The 17,190-nt window shown below is 45.6% G+C and overlaps 1 protein-coding gene across 4 annotated transcripts in view; it reads left to right on the plus strand.

The window, feature by feature from the left end:
- LOC140486039 (uncharacterized) overlaps positions 1–16,666 on the plus strand; it is a 115,281-nt gene extending 98,615 nt beyond the window's left edge. For all 4 annotated transcript variants that reach the window (XM_072584621.1, XM_072584620.1, XM_072584619.1 and 1 more), the window contains exons 13-14: positions 9,132–9,360; positions 12,932–16,666. In XM_072584621.1, coding sequence (XP_072440722.1) covers positions 9,132–9,360; positions 12,932–13,042 — 340 coding nt within the window. In that variant the 3' untranslated portion in view covers positions 13,043–16,666. The remainder of the gene's footprint in view (positions 1–9,131; positions 9,361–12,931) is intronic.
- The last annotated feature ends 524 nt before the right edge of the window (positions 16,667–17,190 follow it).

Raw genomic sequence — 17,190 nt, forward strand, 5'->3', positions numbered from 1 at the left:
TTGATGAGTCAAATCAATATCATTCCCTGTTCTATCCCAGCAGCTCTGAATGGCAACCAGCCAATGTACCACTCTTAATCCAAAGGGAGGGAGGCAAACATCAGGTAATTAAAGGCCAGGTAGCTTAACACCTGGCATTGGGAATGGCATGGTGGCTCAGTGGTTAGCACTGCTGCCTCCCAGGACCAGGGTTCAACTCCCACCCCTGGGCGAATGTCTGTGTGGAGTTTGCCCATTCTCACCCTGTTTGGGTCCACTGCTTTTCATCATTTATACAAATGATTTGGATGTGAACATAGGAGGTACAGCTAGTAAGTTTGCAGATAATACCAAAATTGGAGGTTTAGTGGACAGCGAAGAAGGTTATAATGTAACATTTAGAAATACAATTTAGAAATACAAAAAGAATGCAGAATTGTGAAGGGGAAATCATACCTGATAAATTTATTACAGTTCGTTAAGGAGATAACATACAAGATAGACAAAAGTGAACTTGGAGATGTTATATAGTTGAATTACCAAAGACATTTGATAAGTTCCAGACATAAGGCTACTTATTAAGTTAAGAGCTGAAAGCATTGGACAGAGACTTGGCTAAAAGAGGCATTTTCAGGATAGCAACTAATAGAGTGCCACAGGGATGAGTGCTGGGACCTCAGTTATTTACAGTATGTATTAATGAATTGGATGAGGAAAGTGAATGTTCCATAGTCATGTTTGTGAATGTCACAACATAGGTGGGAACGCAAGGTGGGTGACTCAAATAGTCTGCAGAGGGATGTCGATGGGTTAAGTGAGTGGGCCAAATCTTGGCAGACAATTTTGTTAATATAAATATTTTTATTGAGAACAAGATTTTGAACATTTTACAAAAATATAAAATTACTACAAAATAATAGAACAATCTTGCAATATAACAACAAATCCGTAAGCAAACTATTACCCTACCCCACAAACAATCTAGGGAAAAAAACAACACAAACTACAATTTAATAAATAACTAAATCGAAACAAAAAGAAACTAAATTAAACCGAGTTGAACCAAGGCATTAAATTACTTTAAGTTACCACACTCAGCGCAATGCCAGCAAAGTTCCCCATCACTGGGAGCATCAGTTGACATACCCGTATTTGTTCAGAGGTTTTCCTCCCAGAGGCCTCCAGGCTGCCAGAAACAGCCCTCACGGCTACACAAAGGCCCTGACCAATATAGATGACAAGTCCATGTCGACATAGTTCAAACAGGGTCACCATGCCCTATAAAAGACTTGCGTGTTCTGGTGCATCATACTCGTAAGGAGGTCCAGGGGGATGTGCTCCATAACTAACCTATGCCACCCCGAGAGTCCCGGGTAATTCTCTGGCACCCAGTTCATCAGGATGTTCTTCCTTGTACAAAATGAAAGAATACTCAACAATTTCTTCCCATGTGCATCCACAGAGGGGAGATTCAGCAAACCCAAGAGGAGGGACACCAGATCTACTTTGACCTTGGTTCCCAAGACCCCTTCCAAAACACTCACAATAGCGCCCCAATACCCACGAAGTTTGTGGCATGACCACAAGCAGTGTGTAAGAGTGCCAACATCTTTTTTACATTTGGGGCACATTGGGGACGCTCCTGTCTTAAATTTCGCAAGCTGCTCTGGCGCCAAATAATCCCTGTGGAATACCTTCAACTGCGTCCTATTGCAAATTAAAATCTTCCTTACGTTCTCCCAAATATCCTCTCGCTCCTCTGGTGAGATCTCCACCCCCAATTCCTGAGCCCAGATTCCACAAAACCACTCGATGTCCCGCGAGACACTACCTCATAATAAATGATAGAGGGTGTTGACCAAGAGGGTACCCGTGGATCGAAGTACTCGCCTCTCCACTTCCAACTTATAGGGACTAACCATTAATGTAGTCTTTTTCTGCATAAAGTCCCTAATCTGAAAGTAAGGAAAGCAGTCCCTCCGAGATAGCTCATGTTTCTGTCTCAGCTGCTCAAAAGACATCATGACCTCCCCATCAAATAAGTCTCCCGAACAGGAGACTCCTCTACATACCCAGAGCTTAAAGCCGGAATCCATCAATCCTGGCTGGAATCCTGCCATTCCCACTATCGGAATGAAAGGGGAAGTTTTTTTGTAAATTGCCCTCACCTTGTAACATCACTCTTCGTGTTAAGGACAATGGGATTTCTGCAATGGTCCATAACAGTCCTCATCTTGTCCATGAACAACAGATAAATGAGGGGACAATTTGCCTGGGAAGCCTCGATGTCCAGCCAAATTAACCAGGGGTCCTGGCAAGCCCAATCAGCCATGTAGGATAGTAGGGAGCTTAGTTGGTATTCCTTAAAGTCTGGAAAATCCACAACCCCCATCCCCTGCGGAAGCTGCAATCTGGCGAGCTTAATAAGAGCCTCCATAGCTCTTGCCACATCAAAGGGAGCGTTCTCATGGGATATAATAAACGAGGAAGAACATTCATTTCAACCAGAGCTATTCTACCCAACCAGGATATCGGAAGATCCTCTCAGCACCTAAGGTCCTGTCTTATCTTCTCGGGCAACTGCACAAAGTTAGCTTTATATAATTGATCGAAGGCCGGGGTGATAAAAATGCCTAAATACAAGAAACCTCCCTGTGACCACCTGAAAGGGAATCGGATTCCACCCCCCAGATCGGGTACTCTAATATGATCCCCCGAGAGGCATGGCCTCCGATTTCATAAAACTGATTTTATAACCCCGAGAAAGATCCAAATAAATTAATGACTTGTGGGTGGCACAGTGGTTAGCACTGCTGCCTCACAGCGCCAGAGACCCGGGTTCAATTCCAGCCGCGGGCAATTGTCTGTTCGGAGTTTGCACATTCTCCCCGTGTCTGCGTGGGTTTCCTCCGGGTGCTCTGGTTTCCTCCCACAGTCCAAAGATGTGCAGGTCAGGTGAATTGGCCGTACTAAATTGCCTGTAGTGTTAGGTTGTAGGGTAATGGGTCTGGGTGGGTTGTGTTTTGGCGGGTCAGGGTGGACTTGTTGGGCAGAAGGGCCTGTTTCCACACTGTAAGTAATCTAATTAAACAGGGCACAGATATCGTCAGGTTGGTTTGAAAGAGAAGCTCAATCCCCAATGTAAATGGCAGCGGTGAGAGGGGGCACCCTTGTCGGCTGCCTCTGCCAATACTAGGATTGTCAGACTTTATATCATTAGTGAGAACCGCTGCTTGACGATCACTATATAACACTACCACCCACCTGGCAAAAACCCCTCCAAGACCAAACCATCCCAGGACATAAAAGAGATACGGCCACTCCACCCAGTCAAACGTTTTCTCTGCATCCAGGGAGACGACCAAGCTCAGAATCGGCTCTTGCTGCCATACCTGGACCATATGTAGCACTCTCCTAATATTATTGGAGGATCTGTGACCCTTAATAAAGCCTGTTTGATCCTCCTTTACAATATGGGCAAGACCTTCTCCAAACTCAACACCAGCATTACGACAAAATCTGAAAGTCCACATTTAATAATGTTATGGGCCTATACGAAGTGCAATCCTCTGGGGCTCTCCTCTTGAGAATAAGAGAAATATTTATTTCTCTAAGAGGGGATGGGAAGCACATCCAACATTGGCCCAGCCAGCATGTCTATGAACTCCTTATAAATCTCACTCCGAAATCCATCTGGGCCAGGCGCCTTACCACTCTGGAGCTGCCTCACTGCCTCCCGTATCTCTTGGATTGTCATTCAAAAGAGGTGCCTGCTCTGAAGTTACACCTGGGAGGCCCAAGGCCTTAAAAAAAGGACTCCATCTTCGCCAATCTGTCCTCACATCCCTCCGACCAGTACAACTCAGAGTAGAACTTCCTGAACGCTGTATTAATCTTTTTGGGATCACTGGTGATAAGACCAGCTCAGTGTCTATTGGATGTGACAGATTGCGGGGCACTCTTCTTTCTGGCCAAGTACACCAAATATCTACCTGGTTTATCACCATACTTGAATAACCTCTGTTTCACAAAGGAAATTTCCCTCTTTGCTGTCTGGATGAGCGTAGCATTCAGAGCAGCCTGGAGGACTGTAATTTGCTGCAACTTAGTTACAGACGGTCTGTCAAAGTATGTTACAAAAGGATAACGGGAGGGGAGAAAGAAGGGAGAGGAGAGAGGGAGAGAAAAAAAGGAAGACCCCTACATATTAAAAAAAAACCCAGGTAAACTAGGCGAGCTACAGAAAAGACAAAGTGAACACGATTGTCCATATTATTCGAGCCAGCCAGTCGATTTTAAGCTATCCAGGAAGTCCTTTGACTTTTCCGATGAGTCAAAATTAAACACGGACCCTCCATGGCTGAAACGTAATATTGCCGGATATCTTGTAGAGTAATGAATATTCAAGTCCCTCAGCCTCTATTTTACCTCATCAAAGGCCTTCCTCTTACGGATCACAGCCGCAGAAAAGCATTGAAAGAACATAATTTGTGATCCGTTGTATATCAGAGCCTGTGGATCCTTCCCCAGTGCTCTAGAGGCTTCTGGCACCATTTGCTTACCCCTGTAATGCTGGAGTTGCACAAGGACCAGAGGTGCTGGTCCAATGAGCCTGCTCGACCCGCATCCGGCCTGCTTCAACTTGCAACTTCCAACTTCAAAAACTGCGGGAGCCATTGCTCCAAGAAGCTGAGAGCCGGCCTTCTTCCTCCCGCTCCGGCAGCCCAACCAGGCAGACGTGCGATTTTTGAGGTCGTTGACCTGCTCTTCCAAGGCCTGTACCTGTCATTCCAGGGCCTGCACACCCGGCCCTCCGAAGATTCCGCCGCGGTTTTGGAAGCCGTGGCCTGCTGCTCCACTTCCACGACGCGCTGCCCGAGACGCTGGATCTCCTGGTCTTGCTTCTGCAGCATGGCCGAGATCGATTCCAGCCTGGTCCGGGTCACCTCCATCACTGAATCGATCTTCTCTCAGAGTTTCACGAACTCCAAGACCAGGCTCTTCTCCATAGGTAAGTCCAACAGGGCCAGGTAGCGGGCGTGTCTGGTACTGCAGGGGAGTGCCCTGCTTCCTGTGATCCTCGTTGTCCTTTTCCCTTAGTCATTTTTGTGTCTTTGAAACGAGCACTGAAACTAATAAATAACAGCTCTAGGGCCCCAAAACCAGCGATTTACACCATAATGGGTAAAAAGGGAGGGTGAATGCACCACATTGTCTGGGTTTCTGGAGAGAGCCGAGCAGGGTAGACCTACTGGATCGCCGCCATCTTGGATCTCTCACAGGCAAAATTGAATGTGGTCAAATGTAAGGTTATGTACTTTGGAGAATAGAAGAGCAGAATATTATTTAAGGGGAGAAAGACTACAGAAAGCTGCAGTGAATCAGAAAAAAGCTAGCATTCATGGTCAGTGGGTCACAGGGAAGGGTTGGCCATTATATCGAAGCGAATGGAGTATAAAATATGGTGGTCTTGGTAAAACTGTACAAGGCACTAGTTAGACCACAGCTGGAATACTGTATACAATTCTGGTTCTCTTACCTTAGGAAGGTTATCCTGTCATTGGAGGCAGTTCTGAGAAGGTTCACTATTTTGATTCCAGTTATGGAGGGATTTTCTTATGAGGAGAGAGATTGAGTAGGTTGGGCCTGTACTCTTTGGGGTTTAGGAGAATGAGAAACATATCAGATTGCTAGGGGCTTGACAAGGTAGATGCAGAGAGGTTCCTTATTTTTACGGGCGAGGCTAGGGCCAGAGAAAGGTTTGCCCATTTAAGACAGAGATGAGGAAGAATCTTTTCTCTCAGTCTGTGGAAGTCTTTACTGCAAGGTTAATGCTGGGCTATTCAGTGCATTGAAAACTAAGATGGATTTGTTAATCATTAAGAGAATGAAGGGATATGGTGAAAAGGCATGAAAGTGAAACTGAGGATTTTCACATCTGCCATAATCTCATTGTATGATGGAATAGACATGATAGGCTAAATGGCCTACTTCTACCCTCACATTTTGTGGTCTGACACAAATTTATTTCCCACAAGAGCCCCTCAAATTTCCTTTCTGAATCTTCAACCATCTCCTCTTCAACCACACTCCCTTCTGTTCATTTTTTTTCAAAGGTCATCTGTTTGTGATTGCGAATTAGCTTCTTCCTGTCCGCAAGTTGTGGATCTTGATGTGACTGAACGCTCCAATACTGAGTCTGCAAGCCATACTCGGTAATGGCCTGGTGGTGTTTGCATATGCTCAGGATTCCACTGGCTTCCTCCACTGTTTCCTTTGGCCTCTACCTGGCCCTGTTGGACATGCTGAAGATGGTTGGCACCTTCACAGTTGTTCCTCCTCCACTTTGGGTCATCCTGGGCCAGTCATTCCCACATGTCAATGGGAATTATCTCCAGGATGCTTTGAGGTCGCCCTTGAAGCGATTTCTGTGCCCTCCTGGACACCACTTACCTTGGCAGAGCGCAGAGGAGAGAGCTTGTTTTGGAATGATGTGGCTGACCCATCGATTTTAACCAGCGAGTCACCGGGGTTGGGGGGGGAGGGTCTCGGCCCCAGAGAGGACCCTGCTATCAGAGCCTGGAACCTGGATTGGGCTGTTGGATTTTTTGTGGAGTCATTGCTGGTGACATTTCTCTTTGAGGTGCCAGCTGTACAATGGCCAGCTCTCCAACATATAGACAAAGGCAGCTAACACTGATGGCCAATACACCATGAGCCTGCGTAACATTGAGGGCCTGTCAGTCCAGTGCCTATATATCATAAGAACATAAGACATAGGAACAGGAGTAGGCCATCTGGCTCATCAAGCCTGCTCTACCATCCAACAAGATCATGGCTGATCTTTTCGTGGACTCAGCTCCACTTACCCTTTCTGATGAAGGGCTTTTGCCCGAAATGTCGATTTTCCTGCTCCTTGGATGCTGCTTGATCTCTGTGCTTTTCCAGCACCACTCTAATCTTGACTCTAATTTGCAGCATCTGCAGTACCCACCTATGCCTTTGTCCACTTACCCTCTTACTCACCATAATCCCTAAATCCTTTACTGTTCAAAATCTATCTTTGCCTTTACATTCAGCAAGGTAGCCTCAACTGCTTCACTGGGCAGGGAATTCTACAGATTCACAACCCTTTGGGTGAAGAGGTTCCTCCCTAACTCAGTCCTAAATCTCAGTCCCAAAGTCCCCTTATTTTGAAGGCAAAAGTCAGGACTGCAGATGCTGGAGATTAGAGTTGAGATTGTGGTGGTGGAAAAGCACAGCAGGACAGGCAGCATCCGAGGAGCAGCAGAGTTGATGTTTCAGGCAAAAGCCCCCCTTACTTTGAGGCTATACCCCTAGTCCTAGTTTCACCCACCAGTGGAAACAACCTGCCTGTGTTTATCTTATCTATTCCCTTCACGATCCTATTTTCTTCCACTAAGACTACCCCACCTCCCATTCTTCTGAATTCCAATCAATATAATCCCAGTCTACTCAGTCTCTCCTGATAAGCCAACCCCCTCAACCCGGGAAACAACCTGGTGAACCTCCTCTGCACCCCCTCCAGTACTGGTACACCCTTTCTCAAGTAAGGAGACCAAAACTGCACACAGTACACCAGGTATGGGCTCACCAGCACCCTGTACAGTAGTAGCATGACCTCCCTGTTTTTAAACTCCATCCGTCTCGCAATGAAGGACATTATTCCATTTGCCTTCTCAATTACCTGCTGCACCTGCAAAACAAGGGTTCAGGGCCTGTTAGTCCAGTGCCTGGTAATCTAGTCACTACCATCATTTTTGCTTGTACTGGGCACAAATTAACTGTGCTATTCCTACATTTGAACTCTGAGTGTTTTTCAAAAATACCTGATTGCCTTTGAAATGCTTCATGGTTTTCTGAAGTCATGAATAGGGCTATAAGGATGCACGTTACTCCTTCGTTACTGTGTATAGGACTCCAGGCACGAGTCAGTAATGTATACCATTGAGTAAATGTCAAAAGCAGTTCAATATAAAGGGATTTCAGACATCCAGAGCAGGTGTATACATACACATACACAGAGACAGACACACACATACACAGAGACAGACAGACACACACACACACACAGAGACAGACACACACATACACAGAGACAGACAGACACACACACACACACAGACAGACACACACATACACAGAGACAGACACACACACACACACACACACAGACAGGCACACACACACACAGAGACAGACACAGACACACACACACAGAGAGACAGACACACACACACACACAGACAGGCACACACACACACACACAGACAGGCACACACACACACACACACACACAGAGACAGACACAGACACACACACAGAGACAGGCACACATATATATGTATTCACGCACATACAGACAGACAGACACACACACATATACATAAACACACATATAGACACACATAGACAGGCACACAGACACACATATATACATAAACACAAACACAGACAGACGCATACGCACATAGACAGACACACATACACATACGAAGATTCCTGATGAAGGGCTTTTGCCCGAAACATCGATTTTCCTGCTCCTCGGATACTGCCTGACCTGCTGTGCTTTTCCAGCACCACTCTAATCTAAATCCTGGTTTCCAGCATCTGCAGTCCTCACTTTTGCCTACACACACATACAGACACACACAGACAGGCGTGCACACACACAGATAGTCACACACAGGCAAACAGTCAGACAGATGCATAGACATACAATTACACTTCGAGACACACACACATACAAATAGACACACACATACACATAGAGACACAAAGATACACACATACCAATATATACACATACACATTCACAATTCAATTTCATTTAATTACAATAACCACTACGTTTCAGATACACTTAGCTCTGTGTCCGATTCCCCAATTCACATGTCCATCGATTGAAGTTCTTCCTGGAAGAGCAGATCCCTTTCCCAGGGCTACTTTCGGCTGTGCAAGTGTTGGCTATGCCGAGGTGGAAAGGGGTGCCCGCAACAGGGTCTCCCGCACAGGTGAGTACGCAAAACCAGCAGCGACCATGACAAAGCAGGAGGGGAAATACAAAAGCTTCTGGTTTGAGTCAATGACAGAGATATAGCTCTCAGGACTGTTGTGATCTTTTCCTATAGGATCAACCTGAGCCCATTAAATGGATTGTACTTCAATAAAGAAGGACAGACTGAGAAACAGTGGATGTGGCGGGATTACAATCATCACGTGCATGCACCACCGTATCAGTCAATAAATCTGGAATTAAACTCTAATATCACCATCCAGGTCATCTCCCGGGAACAGATTTATACCACATTCAAGGCAAAGAACAATAGCATAACATTTAACATGGGAGCAAACCTGGAGGTAGGTGCCTAATAGTGTTTAAAATGTAAAATGTTCCTTATGTCTGCTCTCCCCCAGTGGCCGTCTGTTATTCCTCAGTAACTTGCTGCATGCCTGCTCTTTCTCTGCATATTGTTGCACGCCTGCTATTCCCCGGCAACTGAGCGCATGTCTGTCATTCCCCGGTTTTGATGTGGAGGAGCCGGTGTTGGACTGGCGGTGGACTAAGTTAAGAATCACACCACACCAGGTTGTAGGCCAACAGGTTTATTTGGAAGCATAGCCTTTGGAGCGCTGCTCCTTCATCAGGTAAAAAGCTAGTGCTTCCACATAAACCTGTTGAACTGTAACCCGGTGTGGGGTGATTTTTAACTGTTCCCCCAGTAAATCAGAAATCTGATCTTAGACCTTTGACCTGAAATGTTAATTCCATTTGTGTCTCCACAGGTACTGACAGACCTGCTGAGTATTTCCAGTGTTTCCTGTAGCTTTCTTTTCAGACTTAACTGCATTTTGCCTTAGAAATATAATCGGATTTGTGTTGGGAATGTTTGCCTTGCAAATGTAGACACTGTTGATGCTGTGAGATATAGGCTTTAAGTGAGAAAAGTGCTGTTTTCAGCAAAAGACTATAACTGGTGAGCTATGGGTGCAGAGAACTTCTGCTGAGACAAGTCAGAGTTTGTCACAAACAGAGCCCGGCTTAGCAAGAGATGCTTAAAAGAGTAAACAGAATCAGAGAATCCCTACTGTAGAAAAAGAGGCCATTCGACCCATCGGGTCTCCAACGACTGTCCAAAGAGCATCTCACCCTGACCCACCCCATCCCTGCATTTCCCATGTTTAACCCACGTAGACTGCATATCCCTGGACACTCTAGCATGGCCAATCCACCTAACCTGTACATGTTTGGATTGTGGGAGGAAACTGGAGCACACCCATGCAGACACAAGGAGAACGTGCAAACTCCACACAGACAGTCGCCCGAGGGTGGAATCAAACCCAGGTCCCTGGCGCTGTGAGGCAGCAGTGCTAACCATTGAGCCACTGTGCCGTCCCTATCAACGTCAACACAGAAACATGACCAGCCTGCCTTCCCCAGCATCTTTCCCATTTGGGTATGGTCCAAGGAGTACCACACAGCAGAGTTAGCAGCCTCAGTCTGACCCACTGAGATATCATACCAGATGACCAGAGGTTTGACCAAGGAGGTCGGATTGAAGGAATTTCTTAAATACGGGAAGTGAAGGTCGGAGGAGGGAATTCTAGAGTTTAAGGCAAGGCAGCTGCCTTAAGGAGGAGTGATTAAAATCGGGGATGAGTGAGAAAGCAGATGTGGAGCAACGCAGTTACCTCAGGGATGTAGGCAGAGGGGAGGTTACAGAAAACAGGGGGCCGTTTTCCAGAATGGGAGCCAATGTAGGTCAACAAGCACACAGCTGATGGATGAATGGGATTTGATGTGAGTCAGGAGAGCAACAGCAAGATGTTGGATGGTTGGAAGTCTCTGGAATGACAGGAATCCTCATTTATTCAGATCCAGAGGTGATCAATGTTCCCTCTACGTTTCCTTCTGAACACACGGCCTCTGAGGCTGTGATCTGTGTTCCAACACTGATCACGGGGCGGAGAAACAACTTAAGAGAGAATGTTGGAGGTAACCAAAGGGTAGCTGAAGGTTTCAGCAACAGAAGACAGGGGCACTGATGGATGGTGTTTCAGAGCTGTAGCTAGGCAGTCTTTGTGCTGGAGCCCTCTCTTTGTGTAAGAACTGGCGGACCCTGGAGCAACCTTGCGATGATGTCGCAGAGCTGCTCCTCTCGGGGGCATAAATAGTGCAGAGACACACAGGAGAGGACACATGAGGAGGAAGTTAGAAACTCTTACATAGAAGCGTGTGTAGTGGCCAGACTAGCAAGAGCCAGTCGAGACCACGGAATAGTCTTTTGACAATCAGATTGGCGCCTGAATACAGGCAGTCCCCAGGTTGTGAACAAGTTCCCGCTGGAGTCCATTTGCAAGGCAATTTGTATACAAATCACAATGCAGGACAATGTGGCTCGTTCTGAGTACAGGAAGTGCATGTTGCATCTTTAAAATTACATCCCGATATGGGATCGCATTCATTAAATCCAAGTGTCTGCAAGTCAGACATTCACAAATCTGTCTGTACCAGGTATTGCAATGTTTAATCTTAGTATAAAGATACTTAAATGATATGGTGAAGAAGGTCAAGTCTGACAACCTTGAACCCAAACTCACAGCTACGGGTTTAAAAAAGATGTCTGAAATAACCCCAACTGTTGTGATTTGAAATATTTTTAGTCACGTCATCTATAGGGGATTAGTACATATTTTAAAAACATGGAGATCAGGTTGGAATATAAAAGCAGTGATGTACTTCTGAGACTTTTTAAAGCTCTAGTTAGATTAGACTTAGATAGATTACTTAAAGTGTGGAAACAGGCCCTTTGGCCCAACAAGTCCACACTGACCCTCTGAAGAGCAACCCACCCATTCCCCTACATTTACCCCTTCACCTAACACTACGGGCAATTTAGCATGGCCAATTCACCTAACCTGCACATTTTTGGACTGTGGGGAGGAAACCCACACTGACACGGGGAGAATGTGCAAACTCCACACAGACAATTGCCTGAGGCGGGAACTGAACCCGGGTCTCTGGCGCTGTGAGGCAGCAGTGCTAACCACTGTGCCACCCATCATATGTTAGGCCCCATTTAGAATACTGTGTCCAATTTTGGGCCCCACACCTCAGGAAGGATATACTGGCACTGGAGCATGAGCGGCAGAGATTCACATGGATGATCCCTGGAATGGTAGGCCTAACATATGATGATTGACTGAAGATCCTGGGATTGTATTCATTAGAGTTTAGAAAGTTGAGGGGAGATCTAATAGAAACTTACAAGGTAATGCATGGCTTAGAAAGGGTGGACCCTGGGAATTTGTTTCCATCAGGTGGGGAGACTAGGACCTGTGGGCACAGCCTTAGAATTAGAGGGGGTCAATTTAGAACGGAAGTGAGGAGACATTTCTTCAGCCAGAGAGTGGTGGGCCTGTGGAATTCATTGGCATGGAACTCAGTGGAGGCCGGGACATTGGGTGTCTTCAAGGCAGAGATTGATAAATTCTTGATCTCGCAAAGAATTAAGGACTACGGGGAAAGTGGGATTGAAACGCCCATCAGTCATGATTAAATGGCGGAGTGGACTCAATGGGCCGAATGGCCTTGCTTCCATTCCTATGTCTTATCACTTTTAGTGGTATTTGAATGGTGAACAATAATGGCGTCGCTGCTGCTTCTTAAACCTGTGACTGTACAAGTTACAGTCTTGGCTGTCTGTCTGAAGAATGAATCCAGCAATCCCGTGTGGGATCCTTCCTCAGCTGGGCTCCGGATTAGCTTTGTGGATTTTGTGAGCTGTGTTCCCCTCGATTAATGCTCCCCTCAGTGGATTAATGCTTCCCCCACCATGTTGGTGCACCCAATGCTATAATCTAAACAACGGTGAGGTTCAAACATTCCTTACCATGTTTCTCTCTCTCTCTCTTTTTGTCTTCAACACAGCTGAGGGACCTCGAATACTTCCACAAATTAGGATCAAACAACATCATAGAAAGGGAATATCTCAAGGCCATGAGGCAGAAAATTCACAACATCCTTTGGCAAAAGTGTTAATTTGAACAGCTTTCCCTTCTGAAAGAAAAACTGATACCATCCACCAAGTTCCTGTTACAAGGTTCATGCATTGTGTCAGCAGAGACTATGAATTTGTCAATGTTGATTCTGGTGGTCTCAGTACGTACTGCTGCATCAGAACTAACGACCTCAGATAGATGCTCACTAAGTCATCTACTTGAATGCCATCAATGAGAATCATGCCATCAATGAGAATCATGCCATTGTCTATTTACACTTGAGTAGAACCAGTGAGATTTCTGAGTTTGTTGGTTGCTCTCTGACTGTCAATAGGTCTCTGAACGTGAACGAAATAGTAGCCTACAGTTGGAGTTGAATGAGATGTAACTTAGCATTTATTCTGGTCAGCAAATTTGTAGGTAATACTAAAATCGTGAATAGAAGAACATGGAACTGTACAGCACAGGAACAGGGCCTTCGTTTTACATGACGTTAAATTAAACTAACCCCTTCTGCCTGCTTTTGGCACATACCCCTCCATTTCTTGCATATTCCTGTGCTCTCTAAAACCCCTTAAAAACCCCCTATGGTATCTGTCTCCATCACCACCCAGGCAGTGCGTTCCAGACACCTACCACACCTGTGTAAAACACTTGCCCCCTTTGAAGTTCCCTCCATTTCACCTTGAACACATGCCTCCGAGTATGAGACATTTCAACTCTGGGAAAGATAGATTCTGACTGTCAATCCTACTGACGCAGCTCATCATTTTATAGCCTTCTACCGAGTCTCCCCCCAGCCTCTGCCAGGGAGGAGACAACCCAAGTGTTTCTAGCTTATTAGGGGTGGGACTATAGGTGTATGTTTTTCTACAAGACAATGTACATGCATTTAGCCCATATAACTACAACATCATGTATATTGGTGAATCCAGTACAGTCTATCCTCACCATGGACAGGCAAGTGAATTGAGCGATTGAGAAAAGAGCCCAATTTTATTTTGCACAGATTGCCAGCTCATGAGCAATGCAGGAGAGTTGTAGTCAAAGCAAACGGATTGCGTTTGAATTATACCTATGAAACCATTCAATAGACACCATTCGGTCTTTATACCGATGATTTGTTTGACCACTTTGGGAGTGCAATGTCCAGCTCTGCGTCCCCAGGAATAAGAAAGGAAGGCTTGCATTTACATAGCACCTTTCACAATCTAGGGCTATCCCAACTCACAAGTTTTTCCGAGGGCAGTCGCTATTGCAAGAGATGTGGCAGCCTATATACACAGCAAGCTCACACAGACAGCAATGCAATAATGACATCTTTATGATGTAGATTGATTGGTCAGTACTCTGAGGAAAACTTCTCTCTGAAACAGTGCCATCATGACCGTTTACTAAAAGGGCGGTCAGAGTGTCAGTTTAATATCTCATTCAAATGATGGCACCTCTGCAAGTGTAGCATTCCCTCAGTCCTGCACTGGAGGGTCAGCCTAGTCAGATAGTTGGACTTGGACTCACAACCTTCACATTCACAGCAGAGGGTGCTCGAGCTATAAGAATGATATTGAACTTCAAGAACTTCAGCTACTTAAATACGATTAAAGATATGGAGCCACTTTATTTATTGCTAAAGTTATTCCAAATCGAAAGACTGGGGAAGACCAGGGGACACACAATTACACTTTGCGGGAGTAAGAATAGACTGTGAACAGCTCTTTTTCCCGAGTGTGCCTTCAACATAAAATGAGGTTGGTTTTTAGCTCTGGCAGAAGTCGCAATGTGTGAAGGGGTAAGTGATTTACCCAACATTTGAAGAATGAAAACAGCCACCTTCAAACCTGTCAGGAAACTGGTGCTTCCATTTCATCGATATTGTTGAAATTGTGAATAGATGAATTATTGTAGGTCGGTTTCTGATAGACTCTGGTGATATTCAGGGAAGAAGATGGTATGACACAATCAATACTGATTTCAGTTGAGAAGGTGGTGGTGAACTACCATGATGAACAGCTGCAGTCCATATGATGTAGCTAGATCTGCAGTGTGTAAGGGAAGAGTTTCCCACATTTTGACCCTGTGACAGTGATGATACAGTGATATAGTTGAGGGGAGCTTGCAGACAGCGGTGTTTCCCTAAAACATCACCCGTTTGGGAGGGGTTGTTAAAGGGATCTCGGCCAGATTCTGCAGTGAGTCTTGTAAATGATGCACACTGGTGGTGGAGGGAGTGATTGTTTAAGATTGTAGTGGGGTCGGCTTTGTCCTGGATGGTGTCAAGCTTCTTGAATGTTGTTAGAGTTACACCCATCCAGGTAAGTGGGGTAAATCACATCACACACCTAACTTGTGTCATGTAGATGGGGAACAGGCTTTGGAGAGTCAGGAGGTGAGTTACCCACTGCAGATTTTCTCTAATCTGCTGTCATAACCACAATATTTATATCGCAAACCTACATCCAGAACCTCAAACCTCCAGAGCTACAAATCTTCTTAAAACTCACTAATACTTATATATCTGGTTCCTCCCCTCACCCAGTGATGTCGATAATGGGAATTCTACAGTGACAATGCCATTGCTGTCTAGGGGAAATGGTTAGATTCTCCCTTGTGAGAGATGATCAAGACCCTATACTTTAGTAACATGCACACTACTTGCCACTTATTAACTCAAACTGGGATGTTGCTGCTCGAGGAATCCTGGGAAAAGCAAAACTGTATTTGGGCACAGACTTTTTCATAATCTGGGGGTATTCATCAGCAGATCTGACATAATGATGGAGGGAAGGTTATTCATGAAGCATTTCAGAGTGACTGGACTTAGAATGAACTCTTACAGCAATATCCTGGAGCTGAGAACAACTAACGTCCAATAAACAGATCCACCTTTCTTTGTTCCAGGTATAACTCCAACCAGCAGAGGGCTCCCCTTCAATTACTGGTGACCTTGATTTTACTAGGCATTCTGGTTGCCACATGCTGTTAAATGTTGGCCCATGTTTGGACCAGGGCTGTAATCAGATCAGGGGCCAGGGGCTGAGTAAGTGCCGCTGTCAATGTCTGCTTCCATCACTTTGCTGATAATCAGAGGGCCGTGAACCTGTGGAATCCTCTACTGCCGAGAAGTTAAGTCTTTAAGTTTGCTTAAGGTGAGGATTGATTGAACTCTGATTACCAATAGCGTACAAGGTTCTGGAAATGGTGTGAATAAAAGGCATTGAAGCGTTCAATCAGCCACGACCCTTTTAAAGGGCCGGGCAGGCTCAACAGGCAGAATGGCCTCTTCCTTTTCCTGTGGAACAAAAACGGGCAGGATTGGATTTGGTTCCACATTGTCAGGTCAATACCAGGGTGATTCTATTGGAACTGCTAGGCTAATTAGTTTCAGAAGCACAAGTTTGCAGTGCTATTGCTGGGATATTCTCAAGGCCAAAACCCAGTGTCTGAACTGTTTGTCGATATTATATGGACAACAGTGAATTGGCTAAAGCCTGGCCCCTCTACTTTTAGGGACTACAGGGGATCAAAACTGAGCACCGATGAGGTGATTGTACATCACCACAACTTCAAGCTGGATCATCCATTCAGTATTTCTGGCTGAAGATTGTTGGAAGCTCTTCACCCATATGTTTTTTTAAAACTCACTGGGCGCTGTCACTGCTCAGGATTTGGGGGGGGGGGGGGGGGCATGAAGTCTTTTTTTCCAATTTTGTTGTTTAACTCTCTACAACCATCCATGAGGGTAGATGAGGTGGGGGTAGAAGAGGTTTGGTGGTTATGCGATGACTTAGATCCAGCGTTTGTTGCACTGCCATCTAACCAACTGCTCGACATTGGTGTGCTCCCTTTTGTAGCAACATGCAATGCTGTTGCCGGTTGGCACTGCTTCACGGATGCCTAGTTTTGAGTTACGTCTGTTCTGAATCCACCCCATTTAATGCTGTAGTAGTGCCACACAACACAAGGTAATGTTCACACTCTGCACAAGACCTGACATTTCACAGATAGAGTCAAATGGTGTGATGCTGGAAAAGCACAGCCAGTCAGGCAGCATCCGAGGAGCAGGAGAGTCGATGTTTCGGGCATTAGCCCTTCATCAGGAATGTGGAGGGGAAAGAGGGCTGAGAGATAAATAGTGGTTGGGGATGGAGTGGGGAAGGGAGGTAGAAGGTAGATGGCATGGCTGCTTTT

This window comes from Chiloscyllium punctatum, chromosome 15 (genome assembly GCF_047496795.1).
Source record: "Chiloscyllium punctatum isolate Juve2018m chromosome 15, sChiPun1.3, whole genome shotgun sequence".
Lineage (NCBI taxonomy): Eukaryota > Metazoa > Chordata > Chondrichthyes > Orectolobiformes > Hemiscylliidae > Chiloscyllium > Chiloscyllium punctatum.